This window comes from Octodon degus, unplaced genomic scaffold, assembly GCF_000260255.1.
Source record: "Octodon degus isolate 3935 unplaced genomic scaffold, OctDeg1.0 scaffold00011, whole genome shotgun sequence".
Taxonomy (NCBI): Eukaryota; Metazoa; Chordata; class Mammalia; order Rodentia; family Octodontidae; genus Octodon; species Octodon degus.
In genome coordinates this window covers 27,196,009-27,214,874 of record NW_004524587.1, presented here as the reverse complement: position 1 = coordinate 27,214,874, position 18,866 = coordinate 27,196,009, and the positions used below count along the sequence as shown (strand labels likewise).

The 18,866-nt window shown below is 47.8% G+C and overlaps 2 protein-coding genes across 2 annotated transcripts; both read left to right on the top strand.

Annotated features, from left to right (window-relative positions):
- Window positions 1-4,660: 4,660 nt before the first annotated feature.
- Window positions 4,661-6,848, top strand: Mt4 (metallothionein 4). Its single transcript, XM_004625974.2, has 3 exons — window positions 4,661-4,795; window positions 6,024-6,089; window positions 6,586-6,848. The coding sequence occupies exons 1-3, from the start codon at window positions 4,765-4,767 to the stop codon at window positions 6,675-6,677; spliced, it is 189 nt and encodes a 62-aa protein (XP_004626031.1). The 5' UTR covers window positions 4,661-4,764; the 3' UTR covers window positions 6,678-6,848.
- Window positions 6,849-16,462: 9,614 nt separating this feature from the next.
- On the top strand, window positions 16,463-17,976 carry Mt3 (metallothionein 3). Its single transcript, XM_004626054.2, has 3 exons — window positions 16,463-16,675; window positions 16,911-16,976; window positions 17,749-17,976. Exons 1-3 carry the CDS (start codon window positions 16,645-16,647, stop codon window positions 17,856-17,858), a joined length of 207 nt encoding a protein of 68 aa, XP_004626111.1. The 5' UTR covers window positions 16,463-16,644; the 3' UTR covers window positions 17,859-17,976.
- Window positions 17,977-18,866: the final 890 nt, after the last annotated feature.

Below are 18,866 nucleotides of genomic sequence, written 5' to 3'. Positions count from 1 at the left end.
CAAGGTCAGCCCGGACTGCATGGTGACACCATGTTACAAAAACAAACCAAAACAAAAACTTTGAGTCAGATCCTTACTCAAGCGTGCATAAAAGCAGGTTAGTCATTCAGGTAGGGCCTCAAAACTGGTAATATAAGGTTTACCAGACTTAAATTTACCTAACCTATCCTATGCTCTTCAAGTTTGAGAACACCAAGGTAAGAGATTTGCAGCAACATTCAGCTATCAGCTTTTACAGCAGCCTGCACCAGACCCCAGAAGCCTTGGTCATTTCCCTGAAACTTGCAGCCACCTTGGACCCTGGATATTGGCAGAGTTTCTGCAAAACTGACCACACACACACACTGTATACCCTGTACCTTCACAGGAGCAATCATGTCATGGCAACAGGATTGCCCTGCAAGGCATGAGGATTTCTCTAGAATTGTAAAACAGGAGGAGGTAGTGATCAACCAGATCCAAACCCATCTCAGCAAGCCCATAGAAGCTGGCTTCTTTCCTTTGTTAACAGACAGTCTAATCTTGGTTGGAGCTGTGCCTACTCCAGTTCTCTGCCACACAAAGTCGCTCCTTATCTTCTCTTACTTTTCAATTAAAGCTTTTGCCTGTAAATTCAGGCTGTCACTGCAGTCTTCATCTCTATTACCACAGAAGCAAGGATTCATATCAACCAGTGACACAAACTCTGGACTTTTGGAGAAACCCCACTGTGGGTTTTGTGGACTGAGATTTGTTTTGTTTTTAATTTTATTTTATTGAGAAACAAATATCAATGAGACACTTTCAAAGCTGATTAATGGGACAGTTTCAATAATTAATACCTTGTACATTGTTATCTTCTTAGTGGTTATCCATAGTACAAGAAGCAGACAGGGGCTGGTGAGATGGCCCAATGGGCTGGTGAGATGGCCCAGTGGTCTAAAGCACCTACTTGGAACAAGCTTGGCAAAGCACAGGGTCCAAGGTTCAATCCCCCAGCACCACATGCTGGCCAGCCCCGCCCCCTGGTGGGCTGAACTGGCCACACACACACACACAAAATAAATAAATAAATAAATAAATAAATAAATAAATAAATAAAATTTAAAAAAAAAGAAGCAGACAGGATATCCTGTCCAAATACTATTAGTACAAATCTTTCTTCTCATTGAATTAAATGAAAGTAGCTGTATCCTAACTATTCTGTACATACAAACACAGAATGGTCCTTTCTTTGTATCCCCTTTTTTTGTTTAGTTCTGCCAGAGATGGGTATTCTATTGGCATCTAAACACTATAGGTACATGAATTCAGTCAAACAATCCAGCACAGTCCAGCAGTCCACAATAGTAGTGGACTGACCGCAGAAGTTATTGACTTGAGCCTTTTACAGCTCAGCATATTAATATGGTTTTACTTTATATACCTCATTTTTATACTTTTCTGCTGGATGGTTAAGACCAAGATAAAGCAAGACCTATATAACAAGAAATGTAACTTTTGTATCTGATAAGGTCAGTCAATGGATTTTTTTTTTTTTTTTTTTTTTTTGAACTGGGGATTGAACTCAGGCCCTTGCACTTGCCAGGTAAGTGCTTATTTTACTGAGTCATTTTCCAGGCCCCCTCTGGACTGATATTTGCTCCTGACTTTCAGATGGCTTTGTTTGTACCCATCCTTGGCTTCTTAGAACACTGCACAGTGTCTGGTGCTTGTGAGACTGAATTTGCAGGTGCTTTTCCTGCTCAGTACTATTCACAAATAACCAAACAGTCCTGCAAGCAGACAGGACATTCTGTTAAATGACCAGTGCATGGATAAGGGATGCTCCTGTTCTCGAGGCACCTTCTCTCAGAGCCAGTCTCACTGGGGTCTGGGTTTTTATTAGACTGGGTTAGGATGGTGCAGTGTATATGTTGTCACGAGAGAAATTCATAGAAAGAAAGGAGACCTGAAAGAATCAGGGAGCTCCCTCTTTTCTTCCTTAGCCTGATCTGTTGTGATTCCAGTAGGTATATTTTTACCATTTTAATGAGATGAAAATGACCCCAAGGTCATCTGGAGTGTCACTCTCAGAGGCTGGAAATGTGTGACAACTTGAGGGTTGCCAGCATGTGGTTATCAGCATCCATGCAGGTGACAAGACCTCAAGGCATCAGTAACATCAGGATTCATGTGAGGAGCACCAGGAAGGTGAGGACTGGTTAACTTTACTAAGCTGTGAACACCTATATAGGTCAGGGACCATTCCTGATCAGTATAATCTTACCTCTACCACTCCTTCCCTAAAGTCTGTCCCAGTGCCCTTCTTATGACAATGGCATCAAATCCCTTCTCATTAGACTTTCTCGGGGCTGGGGAGATGGCTCAGTGGAATAAGGCCTTGCCTGGCAAGCATAGGGGCCTGAGTTCAATCCCTGGGTCTGCTGGGGGTAGGGGGAAAGACTTTCTCGACTCAAATCTGTGGTTCTGCTGGGGATATAGCTCAATGGCACAGCTCATTCCTGGCAGGCTTGAGGTTCTGAGTTTGATTCCCAATTAAAAAATAAAAAGGAAAAGAAAAGAGGGGGTCAGCAAGATAGCTCAGCAGTCTAAAGTGTCTGCTTAGGCAAGTGTACAAGAACCACGGTTCAATCCCTGACACCACACTCCATGCCAGCCCTCTCCCCAGGGTGGGCTGAACTGGCCACAAAAAAAGGAAAAGAAAATCTATGGTTTTAGCTGAATGCAATGAGGTCTACATATAATCCCAGCACTTGGGGAGACTGAGGCAGAAAGATTGCAAGTTTGAGCCCAACCCAGATGATCTATCTATCTATCTATCTATCTATCTATCTATCTATCTATCTATCTCCGGGGATTGAACTCAGGTCCTTGCACTTACCAGGCAAGTACTTATTCTACCGAGCTATCTCCCTGGCCCTTCAGATGGCCCTTATAGATGAGTGGTGGAGAATCCACCAAGCTGAGAACTGGCAGGAATTGACTCTACTGGTTATGGCCAGGCCCCATAGTTTGCCTTTTCTGCATGGTGACTTCTCAGGACAAGTCCTCAGGATAGCCTCAGGAGATTCGTGTGTTTGTCCATCGCTCATTTTCCTTCATTTGTTCACTCTCACTCGTGACTCCAGTCATTCTGGTATTCGCCAGATTCATGCATTCAAAACGTACTACCCATTGTGCAGAACACTGAGCAGGCAGAGAGACACCAGTCTTTCCCCTGTGACCTCCCACTTTGGGATAGGTAAGTAAGAGCCTGCCTTAAACATTCTCTCAGGCTTTCACAGAGAGCAAATTTGTCAAGCAATGGCCGTGACTCATCCTCATGGCTGACACTGACAAAAGATCTACAAAGTGCAGTACAGGGCTACAGGATAAATCCTGAAGGGACTTGACTGACCTTGTCAGATACAAAAGTTACATTTCTTGCTATACAGGTCTTGCTTTATCTTGGTCTTAACCATCCAGCAGAAAAGTATAAAAGCGAAGTATATAAAGGAAAGCCATATTAATACGATAAGCTGTAAAAGGCTCAAGTCAATAACTTCTGAGGATAACCCACTAATATTATAGACTGCTAGACAGTGTTGGATTGTTTAGCTAAATTCAAACACCTTAGTATTTAGAGGCCAATAGAATATTCACCTCTGATAGGACTAAACAAAAAAGGGGATACAAAGGAAAGATCATTTTGTATTTATATATACAAAATAGTTAAGATAGATATACAACTACTTTTGCTTAATTCAGTGAGAAGAAAGAAGTGTACTAATAGTGTTTGGACAGGATATCCTGTCTGCATCTTGTACTATGGATAACCACTAAGAAGATAACAATGTACAACGTATTGATTATCAAAACTGTCCTATTATTCAGCTTTGAAACTGTCTCATTCATATTTATTTCTCAATAAAATAAAAAAAATTTTAAAAAGGAGCCTGCCTACCTGCTTAGCCTTATGTTCAAATAATCATACAGCAGAGTACAGATGAGTAAATGGCGTGGGAAATGTGCAAGCACAGCTCAGAGGGGACAGAGAGAGATTTCTTCCAGCCCAGAGAGGGAGAGATCAGAGGTAGCTTTATAGAGGAAAAGCATTCAGTGGGGGCCCCAGAACTTCTGTAGGTGAGAAAGCAGCTTGTGGGTACATTTGGAGTCTCACTTTCCATAAAACTGAAAGCTAGGCAGTTGCCTTTATCAAAGAATAGGATTGTGATGGAGCTTAGGAACTGGTTAAAGCCCCTAGGTCCTCTCTTGCTTCTACCACTGCTAGTGTAGTCTAGAAGGCGAGGTTGCAAACTCCAGGGGAAGACATGACCCTGAACTTCTACCCTCTCACCCCTGGGAAGAGCTTTTAGAGTCAACAAGAGTGACATGAATGAGGCTGTGAACCATGGTTGGAGTAGCCCTAAAGAAGAAGGGAACGGAAACGGTAGATAATACAAGAGTGCACAGGAGTTGTAGGCTGGATGCATGGAGCTGCCAATTTGAGCCTGAGCCTGGTTCCTTGATACCTTAACAGGAGTGGGTACAGCCACCTGTATCCCTTTGTGACAAGCCACTCAAATGACTACTTCACCATCTCTCCCCTGACCTCCTCTGCCTGCTCTCTCCAACCCCCAGTCTTCAGCGTCTGGCTGGGCCGTGTGCAGGGCGTCTGGCCCCAGGGAGAGGTGGGGTGAGCTGCAGTCCACACCTACACAGCTATAAATAGGAACACTGTGGCCGCTCCTCAGCCTCCCTTCTTCAGTCTTCACACACAGGAGCTGTTCACACACCTGGACCATGGACCCTGGGGAATGTACCTGCATGTCTGGTGAGTGAGCCTGCCCCCTGGGGTCCTGGGAAGTTGCAACAGCATCCAACAAGGAGCATGCAGGAACCTGATTTGCTGAAATTGATGTTCTTGACACAGACAGTGGCTGAGAAGGGCACCTAAATACCTCTAGCCATAGGCCTCCAGGGGTGGCCACCAGAGTTGGAGCAAGAGATCGTTCTAGCCCAGAACCTAGCCACATGGTACGCTGTTGCCCTTTACTCTTTTAAACTGAATATTCCTGGATCCAAGTTTCCTTTTCTGTAGATGGAGGTTACTAATCTCCAACTCCCAGTTACCTTTATCCCAGGGTTGTTATGAAAATGCAAAAATCATTAAGCACTTGGAGATGTCAGGGGAGCCTATGTAGATCTCTGAGTCTCTAAAGCTGCTTGTTGCCATGGAAGCGTGTTACCCAGGAGCCAGGTTGGGCTTCACAGCTGTCCTGGGCTTTCACAGCCTTGGAAAATGGTTTCTGGGAGTCTCACAAGCTTCTCTCATTTTTAACAATGCATGTCTGTACCAAAAGCTTGCTAAAGAGACAGAAGATTTAGCATTTTGAAACTGACAGTAATAGGATGAGTTTAAAAGGAAACAAGCATGGGAGATTGTGATAAGAAAACAAGACATGGGACTGGGGATATAGCTCAGTGGTACGGTGCCTGCCTGGCAGGTGTGAGGTCCTGAGTTCGATTCCCAGTAGAACAGAAAAAAGGAAGAAAGAGAACAAGGCATGGTGCTCACTGTGGACTCGCTCATGCTGCTTGCCCTTTTTTCTCCCTGCTCAGGGTTTCCACCTTTGCTTGCAGAGAGGAAGGGGCATGGAGGACTTAAGAATTCCAAGAGGAACCTTGGCTTACTGGAGCTTACCCAGTCTAGTGGTTCTCAATCTGGATTATACATCAGAATCCTCTGGGCTGCTTTTTACAAACACTGATTCCTTTTCTCACCCAAATTCATGAATCAGATTATCTTAAGGGTTGGGGCCAAGGAAAGTGCATTTTAGCGAACTCTAAGTGAGTTTGACACGCCATTCCAGTCCCCATCCATGGTCTGTGGCTGGAGCCACTGGACAGTCCTCAACACGAGGACAATATTCTGCAGCAGTGTCACCCTCCTGTTCCCAAGCCGAGCCCAATAGCACTGCCACTGTGACAGCCTGCAGCAAACCTTATGTCCTATTCCATCACTGTCCTCATGGTCATGGTGGTCATGTCCTCTCTTCTAGGAGGAATGTGCATCTGTGGAGACAACTGCAAATGCACAACTTGCAGCTGTAAAACATGTCGCAAAAGTGAGTATGGTGACTGGGGACACTGCTGGTCAGGAGCTAGAAAGGCCCGATCCTTCATCCTCCACCATCCAGCCATAGTGTGATGGAAGGGTTCCTGGATGCCTTTTACCTCCTTGGGAGGGATCTGGAATGCAGTTAGTGTAGATGCCTGAGACACAGATCCCCGGGGCTGCGGCCAACCCAGGCAGGAGGGCACCCATGGAGTAGCAGCAGGAAGAGGACTGTGGAGAGCTTCTGTTTTGTCCAGTGGCAAAGGGGGTACAGCGCTGTCATGGAGTCATGAGCCCTGGGTTCTAGTCTTGTATCTACCACTGTTCATGACCTTTGCAACCTGTTACTTTCTCTGGGTCTCTGACAACTCTAGATGACCACTGAGATCCTTTTCAGCTAATGTCCCATAACCTCCTGTCAAAGATTTCTGCTAATATGAATCGGCGTGGGGGCAAAATGGAAATGTGGACCCCAAGCTGATTTGTTCATCTTCTAATACTTGTAGGCTGCTGTCCCTGCTGCCCCCCAGGCTGTGCCAAGTGTGCCCGGGGCTGCATCTGCAAAGGGGGTTCTGACAAGTGCAGCTGTTGTGCCTGAAACCCATCTGTCATGGTGGGAAAGATCCTGGGAAGTATCTGTACAGTGCATGAGTCAAAAAGTTAAAACGATTGTACAGTAAATTGTGCTTTTTATATATCTGTCCAAAGGTGGTGTTGGTAACATTCATGTAAAATGGTTGGAGCAATAAAGTTTTCACTTGTGATTTTTTTTGGTGTTTCAGAGCATTGTTGTACCCTAACCCAGCAGGACCCAGAAATGCTCACATCCTGGGGGATCCTACAGCTGCCCACGTGCACCGTCCTGTAGACGGCTGCTCCCTGTGAAATGCTGCAACTGTGTGGGGCTTTCTCCTGCTGCACGAGCACTCCAGACTCCTGCTCAGGCTCTGGGGAGATAGTGCCCAGGAACAGACCATGACCACTGACAAAGATAAATTGGTGGATAAATACTTAGCATTTCTCACCTCAGGTAGGACAGCTCTGAGACTTTCTGTACTATCTCCCAGAAGTCTCCAGAAGCACTCAGTACCAGTAGTCTATGGCAGTAATTTGCTCATTCATCCTTAATCTTCTTTCCTTCCTTTCTTCCTTCCTTCCTTTCTTCTTTCCTTCCTTTCTTTTCTCTCTTCTTCCATTCCTTCCTTCCTCCCTGTACTTCCTCATTCCCTTGCTATGGTTTCCTAGGATCTCCACCTAGAAAAAGAAACTACTTTGGGTACAGAGTCTCCTTTGAGGGTAACCCAATCTTAGCCTGACTTCTGTTTTCCCAGTGTTGGTCTAGAATGTCTCATGGAACTATACCTGGCTAGTGACTTGAATGCTGAATCAGTCACAAAAAGTCTCTGTGCCTAAAAGAAATCCCAAGGCAACAGAGGGTGGGCATTAGTTGTCCTGGTTTGATTATTTGCGTCATTTCAGGACTGGGTGACCAGGTAGATATGAACCTGGAAGGAGAAGCTGGTAGAAGTTTCCTGCAGACTTCCTAAGAGATGACTTGCTAGACAGCTAGTCCCTGGAGGGGCAGAAGTCCCTGGAGGTTGGCACAGGATAGGGGGACATCGCTGGCTCTCATCCACACTGTGGGCACTGCAGAGCCCTGAGATACTGTGCATTCATGCCCACTCCTATCAAACAGGTACAGGAGTGGGTGAGAATAGAGCTTTCTCCAAGATCCCAGAGCAGCTCCAGGGTGTCTTGTAGGGTTGGGTTCAGTTGGCAAAAGGAGAAACAGGATTAACTATGTGCTTCCTGGTACTGAGTACTTTCTTAATTTGCACTGTCATTGTCCCTCTTTGGAAATCAGTGGGAGCCTCCCTAGACAGGTTTGTCGCTCTCCACCCATGAACCAGCATGGAAGTGCAATGGAGAGGGTGTGGGCTTTGGAGGCAGAAACGACACTCCTCCCTAACTGTGAGACTTGGCCAAGTTATTCGTCTTCTTTCCCCCCCATGATGGAGATTGAACCCAGGGCCCTTATTCTGAGGTATGTTTCTAGTCTTCTTAAAAAATGTTTGAGACAGGTCTCCTCTATGTCATTAAGTTACCCAGGCTAGGCTTGAACTTGGGATCTTCCTGCCTCAGACTCCCAGAGCCCTGGGATTACAGACGGACGCCACCACCGCTGGCTTCATTTAGCCTCTTGAAGCTCAATGCCCTCATCTGAAGTGTGCCTCCCTCACAGGGCTGTGGAGAAAAATTGTAGCAGAGCATCCTTGCACATAGTAGGTGCCCCATAAACAGAGTTTTTAGTAAGGCTGCAGCCATCTTAAGCTTTTGTCTGTTAATCTCTGAGAAGGTCCCAGCTGAGTCACTCTCTGCAATTGCAGAGGTCGCCATCACCTTGGGAGGGACACAGAGCTATCTGTTACACCTGCCAGGAGGCAGAGCAGTCCCTCCTGTCTCCAACAAGCAGGATGCCATCCCAATGCACCCACAGGGCTTGGAGTGGCTGCCCTATTACTTCCTTGAAACTGAGAGCCTGCGCTCAGATTCTCACTCAATGATAATAACACCGCAGCAGCCTGGGGTGGGAGATTCGATCTTGGGGGCCTGCCTTGCCCGCCAAGCCCCTGGGGCACGCTGAGACAGCTAATGAGACTGGGTGTGGTGGCATGTGCCTGTAATCCCAGCACTTTGGAGGCTGTAAACAGGAGAATCACTACAAGTCTGATCTAGTAGTGAGACCCTGAACACCCTGTAGATCCTTCCCTAAAATACAGGGGGGGAAAAAAGATAATAACACCAATAGATAATAGTTATTAAATTCTTAACTGGGTGCTGAACACTTAATGCATACCAAGTACTGTGCTAAGCTATTTATAAATATTCATCCATGGACCCTGCACAACCAGGACCATTTGAGAGCCAGACAAACAAAGCCCCACTCTGGATTCTCTCATTCCTCCCCTCAACCTCCTAGACACCACCAACACAGGGTTCTAGACAGCAGAGTCTTCTTCCAGAGTCTGAGTCTGACATCTTCCTGAGTCTGTCTATCCTTCCTGAGGGCGAACCATGACACCAGTCTGCACTAGGAGGTCTGTCAGGGGGCCAATGGCAGCTGTTTTAGAGAAGAGGGATGTGTGACAGGGACTGGGAGTATAAGTTTTGACGTCTACACTGAGGGTGGAATGAGCCAGGGTAGCAAGAGGAGATGAGCTACCGCCAAGTCTTCCCTTTTTCAGTTGGCCTCAGGCTGGAGCTACCTCACCCTGGCGGCAGGGGGCGCTGGAGTACCTCACCCTGGTGGCAGGAGGAGCTAAGGTCTGCCTGAGTGGAGAGTGGATTTGCTACTAGCTAACCTCAAGAACCTCGGATTTACAAATAGGAAAATGATACTAGGATGACTTTTTTTTTTTTTTTAATGTATTTGTTCGCTTGGTTGTTTTTTTTTTTTTTTTTTTTTTTGTGGTACTAGGGATTGAACTCAGGACCTTGTGCTTGCCAGGCAGGTGCTCATGCCACTGAGCTATTTCCCCAGCCCTTTTTTAATGTATTTGGTACAGGGTCTCACTACACAGCTCGAACTCCTGTTTTCAGCCTCCCCAGTGCTGGGAATACAGGCATGTGTTACCATGCCTGGACTCGGCTCCCGGTCAGTGCACCCGCAGGGGCGGGCCAGCGCGGCATGCAGGACCGGGAATTGAACCCTGGTCCCTGCACTTGCCAAAGTACGCACTTAGTCTATAGGATGACTTTATTGAGCACATATTGCAGGTGAACAGTCTGCACGAAGAATCTTACTGAATGTTCACCATAACCAAGAGATAAAAGCGTTATTATTTCCTATGAATGAGGAAAACAGGAAATTCAAACTCTGGTCTGACACTGACGCATTACCCTTAGGTACCTCACGCACGCACTGCAGCTGTGAGATTCTAGCAGCAGTGTCAGGGAGGTCAGAAGGATAGGCAGTACGGAGAACCCCATCACACACCTGCTTGGGGGAGCAGCCGTGCGCACTGGAGGAGTCCCGATAGTTCAGGGGCCCTGTGGGCTTTTTCTGGAGCCCCAGGTAAAGTGGCTCCCTACCATTCCACAATAACTCCCTCCTCCCCCCAATCACAGATCTTTGCCCCAGCCACGCATGAGAATAGATTTTCTATGATCCAGGCAAGTTGTATGATGCTTCCTCAAACACCTCCCTGATTAGAAGGTGGGCAGGAGTCCAGCTTTTTGGGATCTTAGTTGCCCGGTTCTTGCAGGCTTATTGATGCAGCTGGGCTCTTACCCCAGAGTTGGCTAGGGGTCCCTCCCTGCTCTGTCCTGTCCTTGCCCTCCTCACCCCAAGGGTGAGCAGTGCTTCAGAGACTCCTAAAAAAGCATGCCATGCTACCACCTGCCTGCCTTACTTTAACAGATGAGGTACAACATAGGCCTTGCCCAAAATCACAAAGTCAGAGACATCAAGCCACCTATATCCCTGTTAAATTAGGAGGTTTGGTCCCATAAGAAGCACCCTGTGTTCCAGTCCATAGAGTCATGGATAGTTGCAGTTACTGGCTGAGGCCAACCTGGCCACCTTAAGAAAAATGGAGGTAGTCAACAACTCCTACCCCACCAATGGCCATAAAGGAGCAGAATCTCTCTGTGGCCTTTGATACAAAAGTGCCTGGCTAGGAGGACACAGGAGAGGACAAGAAATAAAACCAGCATCCAAGCTGGATTTCAGCATGCAGGATACCAACCTCATGGAGGGCAATGTTTCCCTAGCTACTGTCCCTGGAGAAAGCCTAATTTTAGTCATAATCACATATCAGCTGGTCTAGTATTATACTGAAATTTATTTTAAAAAGAAATCTGTGTCACTGCTATTGAGAAGATACTGAATCATTTGCCATAAACAGGAGGTAACCATGGAGATAAATACAGAGACACTAAAGCAGAGCCATGCAATTTCTAGCTAAGCACTGTGTTCTTCTTTCCTGTCCTTTCCCTGACTCCTCTGCCCTTTCTCTGTTAAAGAGAGAATCTGGACCAGCTTGGCGCCATGCTGAGTCTCCTCAAGGTCATCAGGAAGACTTACAGAAAAGCAAAAGAGTAATAACCTTGTTATTATGTAATTTGAGGTTAATTTATAAAATCATCTCACTTTGGGAAGTTTGACCCGTGGAATCAGAGTGAAGATGCAGTTCAAATTTTAGCTTCATTGCAACCTTGCTTCATGGCTGACCAAGACCTATGCTGTCTTGGTTTCTTTATTGGCTAGGCAGGGAAAAAAACACATGAGTTTCTAGAAAGAATCTCAGGTTTGATGCACAAACCCCTGAATGGGTGGGGCCAGGACAAGATAGAGTGGGCAGAGATACTTTGCAGCTCAAGGGTAAGACCCCAGGTGTATTAATAATCTGGTGACAGGGCTGGCAAGACAGCTCAGTGGAATAAGCACCTACTTAGGCAAGCACAAGGACTGAGTTTGACCCCAGGCACCACATTCTGTGTTGACCCTGCCCCTGGGCATGCTGAGCCGGGCACCAAGCCTGGTGTGGTGGTGCACACCTATAATCCCAGGGCCAGGAGGCTGAAAACTGGAGGATCACTATGAGTCCAAGCTGCATAGTGAGACCCTGTACAAAATACATAAAATAATAATAATAATCTGGTGACAGTTGGAAAGGCAATGAAGGGGCCGGAAGATAGCTTAGTAGAATAAGTGCTTGCCTGGGAAGTACAAGGGCCTGAGTTCAATTCCTTGGTCCCCCCCCCAAAATAAAGTTAGTTTCTGAAGCTAAGAGCTTGGGCCCCTGACATAATGGGAAAGAAACTGGGGCCTGGCTAGGGTCCACTTGGAGTACAGTCAGTCCTCAAAGGGTAGTGTGAAGTCAGAGATTTGATGACCTTTGATGAGGGAAACACCTGCGGTGTTGTAGGGCAGCTAGACACCTGTCATGTCTGGGTTTTGCAGACCATGGAGGGCTGAAAGGGGTACTTCCAGGGACTGTGGGTCTGCCTGTGGGTGGAGAGAGGAAGAAAGAGCTTTCCTTGTTGCAGATCCAAAGATTCTGCAGTGCTCTGAAGTTTGTATAGGCTTTCAAAGCACATTCAACTCTGGGAGCCTAGTGGCCAGAGTGCCTAGTAGCTGAGATTCACAGAGAACTGACCCTGTTGAAGCAGTTGAAGAGTATTGTACTTAGAGTTAGTGAAGTCTTGGCTCTGCTACCAGGACAAGCTACTTAGTCTCTGTGAGCCTGTTTTCCCACTTACAAAAAATAGTGTCAAGAACTGGCCAAATAACTCAGTGGATTAAAGTGCCTGCAAGCAGGCACAGGGACCTGGGGTTCAATCTCCAGGCCTGCCGTGCCAGCCCCACCCCTGGGGCATGCTGAGACAGTAGTTGAAATGCTCCACATCACTAGCCATTCGTGAAGTGCAAATTAAAACAACATTGAGATATCATGTTACCCCAGAAAGAATGGCTATCACAAAGAAATCAACCAAAAACAAATGTTAGAGAGGCTGTGGGGAAAAAGGAACCCTTCTCCACTGCTGGTGGGAATGTAGACTGGTGCAACCATTATGGAAATCAGTGTGGAGACTCCTTAGAAAACTTGGATTGGATGGGCTGGTGAGATGGCTCAGTGGTCTAAAGCACCTACTTAGAACAAGCTTAGCAAAGCAGAGCACAGGGACCGCGGTTCAATCCCCAGCACCACATGCCAGCCAGCCCCGCCCCTTGGTGGGCTGAGCTGGCCACACACACACAAAAATATAAATAAATAAATAAAAAAATTAAAAAAAAAAACAAAAACAAAACTTGGATTGGAAATCCCATTTAAACCAGCTATTCCTCTACTGGGAATTTTCCCAGAGGATCTGAAAACATCATATCATAGTGATATATGTGTACCTATGTTTATAGCAGCACAATTTGTGATAGCCAAATCTTGGAAACAACCAAGATGCCCATCACCTGAGGAATGGCAATTGAGACTGGGCATGGAGGTGCATGCCTGTAATCCTAGCTCTTGGGAAGCTGTAAAGAGGTGGATCACTATGAGTAGAATCTAGGACTGAGATCCTAAACACCCTGTAGACTCCTTCTGTGGAGGACCACCTGAGCAGATCTCCTTGAAAGAAGAGGATTGTCTCCATTTTGACTGAGCCTGACCCTATTTCCTTGTATTGTTATGTACAGAGCTGGCTAGGACTTCTGTTTATCCTTCAGTTGGCCTTAAGTAATGTGTATTGGTCTAGCTGAGGTGCTGGTGATAGTCTTTGAAGGTGGGTGCATGTTTCCCTGGTAACCTATACCAGCTGCTCTTTAATGTGAGCCAAGTTGAGACAGGACGGTAGAGCTAAATGCTCCGCGGCGCCAGCTGGGATCGAGCCTCGAGAGACAGAGGCCATGACTTCCTGGGGCTTGAAAGGCTACACCAGAGCTGAAGCACCAGAGCTGGTGAGATGGCTCAGTGGTCTAAAGCACCTACTTAGAACAAGCTTAGCAAAGCACAGAGACCTCGGTTCAATCCCCCAGCACCACGTGCCAGCCAGCCCCACCCCCTGGTGGGCTGAGCTAGCCACACACATACACACACAAATAAATAAAATTAAAAGAAAAAAAAAAAAAGCTGAAGCACCAGACTTAACCAAAACATCAGATTACTCTCTCTGCATATCCTCTCTGCATATCACAGAGGTAAATTTAGGCCACCCACCTAGCTCAGCTCAGCTCATAGTAGTCTCTTTCCCACAATTCTCAGTCAGTCCTCAAGCCATTGGGTGAGGCCCTGTCCAGAAAGCCATCTTCGTGGCTGGACTTAGAGCCCCTTCATTCCCTGATCATTGAAGATATAATTTAGTGTCTTTATTTTCGCCATGGGCTACATTGTAAGCGGTAGATTGGAATCAATTTGATGGGATTCCAATAACGTAACTTTGGGATTACAAATATTGGCTTCTTGGACAAGACAAGGACCTGGAAGTGTCTCCTACACCTTCCCTAAAATACAAAAAAAAAAAGAAAAAAGAAAAAAGAAAAAAAGGAAAAAAAAATAGTGTCAACTGTATCTAAGGGCACGCCAAATAGCTCAGTAGATTTTTTTTTTTTTTTTTTTTAGCTCAGTGGATTAAAGCACCTACAATAAGGCGCAGGAGCTTGGGGTTCAATCCCGGGCCCTGCCAGGCTGACCCTGCCTCTGAAGCACACTCAGACAGCAGTTGAGACTGGGTATGGTGGCACACACCTGTAATCCCAGCTCTTGAGAGGCTGTAAACAGGCAGATCACTACGAGTCTGATCTAGTAGTAAGACCCTGAACACCCTGTAGACCCTTCCAAATACGAAAAAATACAAAAAAAAAAAAAGTATCTGATATTAGGGTAGAATAAACATTAGCCTGGCATGTGCAAGGGGCTGAGTTCAATCCCCAGTTCCACCAATAATAATAATAATAATAATATAATTGGAAAAAGTCAATGAGATACTGTGAGGTACCTAGTCTCACATGGTGCCCATCATGGTACTTGCATTGGTAAACTCCCAGCAAATGGAAAACATTATCCATAGAAGCCACTGGCAGTCATCTGGTCTACTCATGTGAAAACCTGGGCACAGGGCCAGGGAGATGGTTCAGTGGAATAAGCACTTCCCTGGCAAGCGCAAGGGCCTGAGAGTTCAATCCCTGTTTCCTAAAAAAAAAAAAAAAAAAAAAAAAAACCTGGGCACAAACTAGGGAGAGACTTCCTGCTACTCAGCAAGTTAGAGCTAAAAACCAGGGGCTCCTGGACCAGTGAGCCATCTCTAGCTTCAGCTGCCCTGTGGGTACAACTGCTCACTCCACATTCATTCTACTAAAAAATCCAGATCGCTCCCAGACTTTATTGTAGATAGTTACATTTATAGACTCCCTTTTGTACACATTCACCAGGGTCCCCAAATCGTGGTCAGTTGTTCAGTCCCAGTAAATTGGGCAATTCTGAGAACAAAGCCACAGTCTTAGTTCTACTCTAGATTAATTTCAACCAGGGTTTGGGGCTTGCTGGACTCCTTGCTGTTTTGTGAGCTCACCGTGGATTTTCCATCCCTTAGTTGGTTCAACCCTGCATGATCTCTACCCCTCACTCTTCCTGCTCTCACCTGTTGGCCCCAAGCTAATTATAAATATAAAAAGTCTCCACAAACTCCCTCCTCTCAGGAAGCGCCTGGATTGGGAACAGGGCCTGAAGTGAGGACCGGTGTGTGTGTGTGTGTGTGTGTGTGTGTGTGCATTTGACTCCACTGGTCCAGGTCACATACCAAGCGAGGACACTGAGCTCCTCCCCTACCTGTCCCCTTCTCTTCTCCTTTCCAAATGTCATGCCCCCGGGCTGCTGGATGGCCCTGCCTTTTGAAGGCAGCATCTCCACTTTAGCAAGCCTTACACTCTTGACCTGCTGGGCCAGGAGCCTTCTTGGGCTCAGCCCTTGGAAGGTGGGAGAGATAGTAACAATGGAATTCGAGTCACCTTTCCAACATCACCTTGGCACACGGTGTCAGAATTCCAGCAGTCAGTTGAGAAGGTGGGGAAGTTATTCTGGGAGCTGGATCTAGGTCTGGACTTGGAACAGAGAAAATAGCTCCTCTCAAAGCAGTTTCGACCTCTTAACTGCCCTCCCCCTCGCACCCCCAATTCCCAGCCCACACCTGTACTGGGGACTGGATGCAGGGAATTTGGGAATGTCTAGAAAATCACACCCCCACACCACCCTGCTTTTGTTGTTATTTTTTATTTTCAGTACTGGGGCTTAACCCCAGCAGCACAGTATCAATGAACTACATCCTCTGCCCTTTTGATATTTTATTTTGAGACATGATCCTGCTAAATTGCTCAGGCTGAGATCAAATTTGAGAGCCTCCTGAGCAGCTCAGATTACAGGTGTGTGTCATCACATCAGCTTCTCCCTTGATTCTAATATGCACCTTTCCTGGATGTAAGATGAGTCAGGGAAGGGGCTTTAGGGGTGGTAAGGGGAAAATATTCCCAGTGACATCCTATCACTGAGACCTTCTAGGCTTGGCTCTTTCTGAAACGCCTCTCGGGCCCCCTCTTTTTCTGATTCGTGCAAATGAGCGACAAGAGTCTGGGATATCAGGGTGCTGGGCAGGATGCAAGGAAAAATGTCCCCTGTCAGTGCACCCAACAGGGCAACAGCATCTGGCTTTGTGCCCCCCAGACCAGCACCCAGCTTGGGTGAAACTGACGCCAAGAATTGTAGGACGGGGATGGGGGTGGGATGAGAAGCAGGGGTACGCAGCACGCCTCTCCCCCTGCACCTTCAGAGCTGGTGCGTGCGCACTTCCTCCTGCGTGGTATCCGAGTCGGTGACAGCAAGGACAGAGAACCGCTGTCGCAGTGCGCACAGGCGGAGAGCGAGCACCGCCTAGAGCAGGGGCGGAAGCCCAGCGGGCTTTGCACGCGCCCCCGCCTGGGGCTATAAAAGCCGCGCCCCCTGCTGCCAACCGTCAAGCAGTGCGTCCAGTTGCCAGGAGAAGCCAATTCCGTGTCTCCAGTGGCTGCCAGCCTCGACATGGACCCGGAGAGCTGCCCCTGTCCTACTGGTGAGAACCCGTCCCTCGGCAAGGCACAGCCCTTTACTGTAGAGTCCCACGCCCTAGGCTTTGCACAAGGACAGGAGCAGGAGGAGCCCCTTATCTCCTATTCTTAACTTTTTAAAGATGAGAGTGTCCAGGTCCGGAAGAGCAGTGAGGGGAGATTGGCGGCTCATCTCTTCTAAAGCCTGGGGCCACAGAGTTCACCGCTTTAATTAACCTTTACGGTGCACGTCTCCTCTAGGTGGCTCCTGCACCTGCGCCGACTCCTGCAAGTGCGAGGGCTGCAAATGCACCGACTGCAAGAAGAGTGAGTGCACCACCCTTCCCTGCCCGCCGCCGAGAGGGACCCAAGACCCGGTTCTCACTTTGCAAACCCCTGGCAGACCTTAAGGGACAGAGATCCAAGCAGTAGATGCTGGGGGTGGGGGAGGAGAGGAATTTCTGTAAGTTCACAGAAGACCCCAAAGGGCAGCTGAGGATTAAAACCGCTGTCCTAGAGCAAGCCCCTCCTTTGAGCCCTCTCTGTAAAACCTCCGGGATCTGGGGAGACCATCCAAATAAAGCTGGGGGCAGCTCTGGAATTCCACTCCTTGGCCCCTCTCAGGCCTGAGGGAACCCCTCAGTGTGAGCACCCTGCCCAAGCTCACAGAAGTGTGGTTCGCATGGAGGGGTTAGGAAGTGGGAGAGGGTCTGTTAGTCTCTTGGATGTGAGGAGGCACAGAGCCCAGTGGCTGCCTGGCCTGCTACACCTCTCACAGTTTTTCCTGTGGCCCCTCCGAGGCCATTTACCCTGGCAGGCTTCCTCCTTGAGGTCTAGCACTCTCTCAGCCTGAGCCTAAGCCATACCATCCCTGGGAGCTCTCTGACACCCACGGAAGGAGCATGGGCTAGGTCCAGGGTGACCCTCTAGCAACAGCCTGGAGCGCAGCCTCAGCACCACAGATGCTGAGTCACAGAGACATGAGAGCAGGAGGGTGAAAACATCCTGGCTGAACAGGACCACCTCCCAGCCCCACACCCGTCCTTCTCACCTCCCTTGTGATAGGAGCAACCAGCTGAACGCCCCCTCTCATCTGCAGGCTGCTGTTCCTGCTGCCCTGCGGAATGTGAGAAGTGTGCCAAGGACTGTGTGTGCAAAGATGGGGAGGGGGCCAAGGCGGAGGCGGAGAAGTGCAGCTGCTGCCACTGAGGATGTGGCCCTCTGTGGGGAGCCTGTGTAAATAAGCTGGTGGCCCAGGGCCACCTCTGCCTTTGGTGGGGTGTGGCTTTGCCCTCCCACTGCCTGCTGATGAGTGACAATAAATTCCATGAACAGTAAGAAACAAGGACTCCGTCTCTTCTTAAAGGGAGAAGGATGTGGAGGACAAGGAGTGCCCACTCCAGGGACCCCACCAGTTGAAAGTGCCACCTTGAGACTTGGCCACCAGCCTTTTGGGAAGGTGACAGTGGTGGTCTTGAACTATAGCCAGGATTTTTTTTTTTTTTTTTCCAGTACTGGGGCTCAAACTCAGGATCTTGTACTTGCCAGGCAGGTGCTTATGCTGCTGAGCTGTATCCCCTGCCTCTGCCAGCTTTTTGGGACTGGGATGGGCCGCTGGGAGCAGAGTACATTGTCCCCCATTGTTAGGGGCACCTGATCCTCCTGTCCAGCTCAGCTCTGGAGAAAGGGAAGCCAGACCCACTGAGGTTTCTCTCCATAATTGCCCAGCCTCACTTTCTCCACTTACACAGTAGGGGTAGGAAGATTTAAAACTCACCCCCACTCCAGGGCCTTATGAAACTGCCTGTTTTCGGGGTGATCCCCAGGCTCCCCTTGGCAAACTATGGCTGTGTTTCCAAGGCCTCTTGCCTGAATAGCCTGTCTCCCCAGAGCGGATTGTTAGGCTCCTTTTCAAATCTTCTGGCAGTTTGCTCCCAGCCCTGCTTTCTTCAAGGGAAAGCATGGAAATACGAGCTTTTCTCTGCAGTGGCTGTGGTCCAAGCTTTGATGAAGGAGAACTCTCAGGCCTACCTAGATGGCTAAGAGGTTTCCCTGTAAGAGGATAAGAGGCTGTAAACACATCAGTCTTCCTCCAAGTTAGTTTTTCAGGACATTCCATTCCAAAGCTCACCACAATTGTGATTTTTTTTAAATCAAACATGCTGATGGGGCTGGTGAGATGGCTCAGTGGTCTAAAGCACCTACTTAGAACAAGCT

Excerpts from the sequence above, each read along its gene's own strand:
- Mt4 (XM_004625974.2), top strand. The coding sequence starts at position 4,765 with ATGGACCCTGGGGAATGTACCTGCATGTCTG. Across the intron at positions 4,796-6,023 it reads GGAATGTACCTGCATGTCTG|GAGGAATGTGCATCTGTGGA; the intron begins GTGAGTGAGCCT and ends CCTCTCTTCTAG. Across the intron at positions 6,090-6,585 it reads CTGTAAAACATGTCGCAAAA|GCTGCTGTCCCTGCTGCCCC; the intron begins GTGAGTATGGTG and ends TAATACTTGTAG.
- Mt3 (XM_004626054.2), top strand. The coding sequence starts at position 16,645 with ATGGACCCGGAGAGCTGCCCCTGTCCTACTG. Across the intron at positions 16,676-16,910 it reads GAGCTGCCCCTGTCCTACTG|GTGGCTCCTGCACCTGCGCC; the intron begins GTGAGAACCCGT and ends CGTCTCCTCTAG. Across the intron at positions 16,977-17,748 it reads ATGCACCGACTGCAAGAAGA|GCTGCTGTTCCTGCTGCCCT; the intron begins GTGAGTGCACCA and ends TCTCATCTGCAG.